This window comes from Bactrocera tryoni, chromosome 1 (assembly GCF_016617805.1).
Source record: "Bactrocera tryoni isolate S06 chromosome 1, CSIRO_BtryS06_freeze2, whole genome shotgun sequence".
NCBI lineage: Eukaryota > Metazoa > Arthropoda > Insecta > Diptera > Tephritidae > Bactrocera > Bactrocera tryoni.
In genome coordinates this window covers 6812715-6819760 of record NC_052499.1, presented here as the reverse complement: position 1 = coordinate 6819760, position 7046 = coordinate 6812715, and the positions used below count along the sequence as shown (strand labels likewise).

The following is a 7046-nucleotide window of genomic DNA, read 5'->3' as shown; positions in this document are numbered from 1 at the left end:
ACCACCAGTACAGATTCAAAATAAACAACAACAAACTTCTTTACAAAATGCACCCGGTAGGTGACGCTAATGTTGATTGGATACTGATTATTGTGAATATGGCACAACACATCCTCAGGGTGGTTATGTTAATGTTGTTAGTGACATATATAAAAGTACCAGATTAATTAAGAACTTAATCAATTAAAAACAATTTCTTTGATTAAATTGAAAATATTTTCATAAATAATATTAAGTAATGAAACCATAATTTTGTTAATCAATTTTTATAAAAATTTCTCTTAAAGCTATGATTTAACGTTAAAGAGAATTAAGCATGGCAACAACTGTAACGAACCCCAATCATATGTTAAATAAACATATCTGTTCTTATTTAACAATATTTTGAAATTTATGTGACATTTGTACATTTTTAAATAAAATAAGTATACAGCTAAAGCTATTTGAATAATAATAAATATGAGTAGAGAGGGTAAATATGTGAATGTTATACATACATACAATACGTATATAATAAAGCAGTAAATTTAATCAAACCTTATAACAGAGTTATCGGACATCGTAACCGAGGCGCTGGAAGTATTTTTGAATCATATTCTATATGTGCGTGATTTGTACCCGGCACAAATTTTCAAAAAGAGACGCTTTTATAATGCACCAGTCTACATTTCCATATTCCCGCCACTTAATTCATACATGCATAATATATTGCGGACTGCACGAGAACTACAACAACGAGGCGAATTGCAATGCGTGGTGTTACAATTTTACCATGACGAAATACCTTTAAACGAGTGCTACTCATTCGACATTAAGCATTTTGAAGCCGATGGACAAATGATATGCGAGTCAACAGCGGCTAACGACAAATTCCTGATAGAGTTTGAAGAACAACTTCGCAGTTCACTGTATAAATTAGCCGAGCGTTTAAAGCCGCTAAATGCGTTGCCAAAAGGTGCTAAATTCAAGATAGCACTTAATACAACTCAAGAAGCTTTTATTCATCTTAGCCACAATTCAAATTATCAGGTAAGCTACCTGATAAATGTAAGATATTTGTAATGTACATTTTATTATATAATTTAGAACTTCCCCTGGCTATGTGATGGTTTAAACCCAGAGCGGACTAAACAGGACATTGCTCTACTCCCGCTAACCCGTTTGAATAGCATCAGTTTGAGATTAAATTTGGAAATATTTTAATTAAAATCGTGATAATGGTTGTCTTCTATTATAGAACATTGTTTCATTTTAATTTAGCTCTATACAATTTATGCATACACGAATAAAAAAGCAGACCGTTAGCGCAATTCTTATAGTAATCCTTGGCGTTTTAAATCCTCATAGGTTTTACGATTTACTACATTTCCCAGCGAATCTTCGAATTCTTCTTCCTGATCGGCTATCCAACGTTCACTTTGCTTTTGTGACTTAAGTTTCTCCCACAATGTGATAGCGTCCTCAATTTGCGTTACATTTGCAAAATGTGCCGTATTTGGAATACCAAGGCAACGCATTCCGTGAGCATGTCTCCATTCAGCAAAGTGACGTTGGAATGCTTTCGGGCCTTTGTATGTGAAGTTACCACAAATTTCGCAGTTATAACTGATATTCAGCCCATGTAGTTTATATAACCAGTAAGGTATTGGCTTGCCATCCCAACCAAGTGGCAAATTTTTGGGATTATATGGTACATCATCTGCATCGTCTATATCATCATTATCACTCTCGCTTGCTTCAACATCACTATCATCCCTTTCTCCGCCAGTACGGGCTTGTTTACGTTGCACATTTTCTTTGGTTGCTGCTCTCTGTTCAGATAATAAGTCCGCGTATTTGTACAACAACGCCTCCAATTGAGCAATTTCCTTATGACGTTCGTTATCACGAGAATGTATATTTGCATTTTTGTTAGCTGGTTTTTTAGCAATTAAAGATGGGTCAAGTGTTTTCTTGCCTTTTGTTGAGAAAAGTCGTTGAGCACGTTCTTCAAGTGTACCGCCACATTTTAAGCCCAACGCCATAAGCGCCGATTTTAGACGATCCAAACCAAGCGACGCTAACTCCTCCCAACTGGAAAATGCAGATAAATCTAAATGCGCACCAGTATTGGCTAATGCGGATTCTGTCTCTTTAGATGCCCAACCTAAAACCAAATATACTTAAATATAAACAAATTATGACATTAAATAGTATTCGTAACAATTTACCAGGAAAACTGCCTTGTAACCATTGACGTTGAAATTCTAACTCAACTTTAACTAGTTCTGCATCGGTATCCAATAGGGGGTGTATGCGTGTTACAAAACTGTGCAAATATGCATTTAAATTTTCAATATATTTTCGATATTCACGATTTTTACGATCTCGCGGGATATCAAAGACGTGATCAAAAGTCATCAGATAGGTTATATAGTCCACTTTCTCCACACCACGAAGATTTAAATATTGCTCATAGCATTCGTTCAAATCTAAATATCGGCCACCACCTTCTTCGTCGGTGAATTCCACAAGAGCTGACATATCTTCTAAGTTATTATACGCTTTTGTAAGTTCTTCGAATTCGACGGAGAGAGGTATACTTATCTCAGCGGGATGCTTTTTATAAAATTCTTTAATTTGTTTCAAACGTGCATAAAATTCATTGAATTCGTTTGGCCCAGAGAGTGCCTGAATTTCAGCTTTTCGTTCATTATCTTTATCTTCGTAAAGTTCCTTTAACTTAGTTGTTGAATTGTTGTGCAGATCCAACAAACATTTTAACCTCTGCTCCGAGTGAATCCTTTCCTTTTCTCCAGGTTTCTTCGTCGCATACTCGTCCACCATCAACTTAATCAAACGTTCACGCTCCTCATGGTAGCGACGTTGCTGCTCTAGTAGAGTCTCCATCAATTAAAAATGTTTAATATTTTAACACCACACAAATATTAGTAATAAATATTAACTTTTATCAGAATACACGGCATAAACATCCAAATCAATTGCAAATGCGGTTGTCAAAACATGGCTTGATTTTCTTTCAAGTGACAGTAGGACTGCCAATCCAATAAAATTTCATAATAATGAACGGAATATGTTTGTATAAAATTTTAATAATAATAATTACAATCTTGTTTTACGTTTCGAAGATAAAATCAATCTAAAATCGAGATATAATGCAAGATATAAAAAATAAATTACATTAAATTATATATAAGAAATTTTTAAAAATTACCTAAATACTTTTCCAAATTGACTGAGGTATTAGGAACACTTTCGGTTTTTAACTACTTTTAAAATTACGGAAGAGCAGCATAAAACAAAAAACAAAAATCAGAGTTGTATTTACAGGGCTGCATTTTTTGGGTCCAAGTTAACTAAGTTTTCAAAATATGCAATTATTACAAGCTCTTTCGCGTTTTTGCTTTAAATGTATATGATGATGTTTAAAAATTTTACTTTAATATATATGTAAACTATTTTTAAGCTCATAATTTTACATCTGATATATAAGGTCCAAATCGCGTGCAACCCTGCGTCAGAAAATTCAAAATGGCCGTCACCAACAAAAAAGTAAAATTTCTGTACAGTGAAGAAGCGTCCGAGAAAAGTTCGATATACTGTGTGTGTTTTTTTAATATTCCCTATTCTAAAATTAAACAATTAATTCTAATTGAAAACTACCAAAAACTTGAGATAATTGAATCGCGAAAAAATGTGAGTTGGTGAAGCGTTAATAAATGTAAGATTGATATTACTTAGAAAGAAAATTTTCTTGGGCAAAATTTTCATTCAATTATATTTTGCGAAAGAAAGAACAAAGTGTATTGGATAAATATACGGTTGACTGTTAAAAAGAAAAGCGAAAAGTGAAAGCATACAAGAGAACGTGCATCCTGAAACTATCTCCATGAATAGTATATTATAAAAAAAAACAAAACAGCTTTGCGAATTTTTTATTAATCAAAGCCGCGAAAGCAAAAATGTTCGTACACGCGTGTTATCATGTAAAGATCAGGAGCTGAAGAGCCTTTTCACACAAGTTGAGATTACCGCAACTTTGTTTGTGTATAACAAATTGAATTTGTGTCCTATCGGTCAACAACTTTCAATTGAAAGAACAGTCTTTGCTTTAAATATTATTTTTACTCCACGTTTTGCCTGATATAAACGGACATGGAGTTCGAGGAGCTTGAAGGTATAGCCAAAACGGACTTTGTTCCACTCATGCCGCTTATAAAGCAGGAACAAATTGATACTGCCATACCAGAGACGGCGGCATCAGAACAACTTACCGGCAATGCTGCCACAGCGACTACCTCTTCTTTTTCAGCTTCATCATTTGGGAATCCCTGCGATAGCGCTGAGAAGCGGGTAAGTCAAATATTTAGCACATACATTTGGCATTAAACATGTGTGTGTATGTGCATGTTTTTACGCCAGTGCTGGTACAACTTGGAGCTTAAATCATATAGTGCATCCGGTTCGACTTCCGCATGGAACCGGAACACGATAATTATTGGCAATTTTGGTCTTTTTGTAACAAGTTAAAATTATCTATCTAATCATAATATTAATTTTTAGAAAAACGAAAATTATGTAAAAAGTAAAGTATAAATTTAACCCATTAATTATTTAAAATAAGTGTTTTTCCAAAACGTGGGTATAAAGTTTACAGCACCATTGATTTGTTTCAAAAGATTACTTCTTACCAAAAAAGTGTTATCTACAAAGAAAGTGAATCATATAAATGAACCTAAGTAAAAAAAAAAATATGGAAAAGAAATGCTCATTATAAATAATTTCAAAGAACTGGCTTTATACAGAACAGGGTAGTAACAAACGAATGGCACATTGTCTGTTAGTCCTACGAAACAAATGTTGAACGATAAGATCATATCAGTAAAAACGATCCAATATAAAAGAAGTGTTAAAATAAGCCCGAACTATCAACTAGCCATACCCAGTAAAAGCAAATAAACAAAGCCGATCAACAATCGTGCCACACTCTTGCCTTGTATTCGTACATGTTTGAAACTAGTGCGCTTGTGTAAATTGCAGCATTTAAACGCAGAACATGGAATCCAATGAACTTATATGTCCATCCATCGATCGGTGTTCAGTTGATTTAAGTTTTCAGGTCGTTTTAAGATCATGACTGGTCATGACATATGTATATGTATGTAGATAAGCGCATTATAGGTAAACATATCTGCGTACCTTAAATATATTGCAATATGTTTTCAAACATGACAGTTTTGTGAATCAGCTAATGTTTGTAATTTCTATAGGTTATTAGCAAGCAAACTCCAAATCAGTGAGGAATAAAAAGAGAAAAATATTGACTAATTATCGACTTCCACGCATTAAGTATTTTTTCTTTATATGTACATATATGTATTTTTATTGGTCCTTTTACATTGGTAACAACATATACATACATACATTATGACATTGTATTAACCAAATCTAATTAAACATTCCTTATTTCTTTAATTCAATATTAGTCTATTCACACAAAAATAACTTTTGTCTGTCAAATTATTTTTTTATTTCAATATTTAACTTGCAAAAAAATCCATTTACTCAATTGGCAGCTTTTATGACATTAAGTAAATAAGTATATTCAGCTGTTTAATAAATTAATGCAAATATTTATATCAATTCGAGCTGGATTTTCTAAGTTTGGTACCTAGAATTTTCTTTATAAAAGAAATGAATGGAAAATATTTGTTTATATTATAATTATAATAAAACATTATCACCCATAAAATGAGAAAAGAAGTTTAAAGTTTTTTAGATCACAAAAAAAAAATTAAAATGTTCACACAGAAACTTAATCGTTGTAAATTGTACAAAAGTGTTTTGGTAAGTCTACTTTATCACGAGTGGCATTCAGTGAGGGTCGTAAAGTCATCGAAAACTAGCCTCATGCGAGTGGTCCATTCACATCTCTTAATCATCGAATAAATATATTTTGTGTATGAAACGTGTCAATGCTAGATTCTTATCAAAATACCACATTTTTTGCTAAAACGACGTCGAGTAAAGATGCTTGACAAGGTTGCGAGGGCCCTATAATTTCATTCCCAAGGACTGTCAACTCGGCAGAATTCCGTCGCTAAAACAACAACAGGGCTCTACATTTATCAAAACGTATTATGTCTCCTCTCCACGTTACTGTGTAATATCTACATTTGGAAACTACCTCAACCGTTATTAACGACGGCCATTGGTATCGATGGCATGCGCTCCAAAGTAAACGGGTATCTCTCCGACCTTTCCTGCTTCTTCTCTAAAACCTAAAACACTAAATTCACAGCGACCATACACGACACGACCTGGAAGAACGAGTTCAGACTAGACATTATCATTGCAATCGATGACGTTAAATTTCCGACGGTTAATCCTAAGGTTTTAGGTGAAACACTAGACAGCCTATGTTCCTTCACACCTCATACATATGAACACGATAACTGCCAAAATACAGAGCCGCAACAAAATCCTCAAGCCATTAGCTGGCAGTTCATGGGGAAAAAATACAAAGTCAAGTTTTTGGCAACATACAAGAAAATCGGCTGACCGGTCCTTAACTACACCACACACATACATACATATGTGAAACGCAGTCGAAAAAACTTCAGACATGTCAGAACAGTGCACTGTGGATTTTGTCAGGATGTCTCTTAATGTTTTCGTTAGAACATATACGCGAGACACGTATGCGTGCGATTAAGGAACATAACGAACTTGTCTCCAAACTGTTTCTGTTGACTACGTCGAAGAATTAGATAGTGCATTCACAGTGGAAGCACTAACATCTTCACAGACTCCCTCTCAGTGAATGGCGTACTTGGAGTCAAACTAACACGCATTGCAGACTAAACTCTTACTAATCCAGAGTCGAGCCCGACCTACCAAATATACATATGTTTAGCATGCAACGAGTCTCTAAACAACTCTTTGCTTGTCCAGCTCATCTAACACCACTCTCTATGGTCCGACTCCATTGAAATATCGTTACAACAACTGCACGTGGGGTTATGAATATGCCATCGAAAGTACCG

At 34.3% G+C, this 7046-nt stretch overlaps 3 protein-coding genes across 7 annotated transcripts in view; 2 read left to right on the top strand and 1 right to left on the bottom strand.

Annotated features, from left to right (window-relative positions):
• The first annotated feature begins 432 nt into the window (after positions 1 to 432).
• On the top strand, positions 433 to 1322 carry LOC120782407 (DNA polymerase zeta processivity subunit). 2 transcript variants are annotated; one of them, XM_040114654.1, is made up of 3 exons: positions 433 to 472; positions 548 to 1029; positions 1087 to 1322. In XM_040114654.1, exons 1-3 carry the CDS (start codon positions 460 to 462, stop codon positions 1201 to 1203), a joined length of 612 nt encoding a protein of 203 aa, XP_039970588.1. In that variant the 5' UTR covers positions 433 to 459; the 3' UTR covers positions 1204 to 1322. The 2 variants fall into 2 exon arrangements, with proteins under 2 accessions (XP_039970588.1, XP_039970587.1); XM_040114653.1 differs by having other exon boundaries at positions 545 to 1029.
• LOC120782406 (splicing factor 3A subunit 3) lies at positions 1222 to 3018 on the bottom strand. Its single transcript, XM_040114652.1, has 2 exons — positions 2211 to 3018; positions 1222 to 2146 (listed from the first exon to the last, which is right to left on the bottom strand). The coding sequence occupies exons 1-2, from the start codon at positions 2887 to 2889 to the stop codon at positions 1314 to 1316; spliced, it is 1512 nt and encodes a 503-aa protein (XP_039970586.1). The 5' UTR covers positions 2890 to 3018; the 3' UTR covers positions 1222 to 1313.
• A 569-nt stretch (positions 3019 to 3587) lies between these two features.
• The window catches only part of LOC120774317 (E3 ubiquitin-protein ligase TRIM33), a 32138-nt gene continuing 28679 nt past the window's right edge, over positions 3588 to 7046 (top strand). For 2 of the 4 annotated variants that reach the window (XM_040103882.1, XM_040103875.1), the window contains exon 1: positions 3588 to 4353. In XM_040103882.1, coding sequence (XP_039959816.1) covers positions 4156 to 4353 — 198 coding nt within the window. In that variant the 5' untranslated portion in view covers positions 3588 to 4155. The remainder of the gene's footprint in view (positions 4354 to 7046) is intronic. The other 2 variants (XM_040103865.1, XM_040103857.1) reach the window with 1 other exon arrangement.

Bases quoted from the DNA above. Each gene is read 5' to 3' on its own strand.
- LOC120782406 (XM_040114652.1), bottom strand. From the start codon at position 2,889: ATGGAGACTCTACTAGAGCAGCAACGTCGCTACCATGAGGAGCGTGAA. The intron at 2,147-2,210 runs GTAAATTGTTAC...ATTTGGTTTTAG, and splicing joins GTTACAAGGCAGTTTTCCTG to GTTGGGCATCTAAAGAGACA.
- LOC120782407 (XM_040114653.1), top strand. The intron at 1,030-1,086 runs GTAAGCTACCTG...TATATAATTTAG, and splicing joins GCCACAATTCAAATTATCAG to AACTTCCCCTGGCTATGTGA.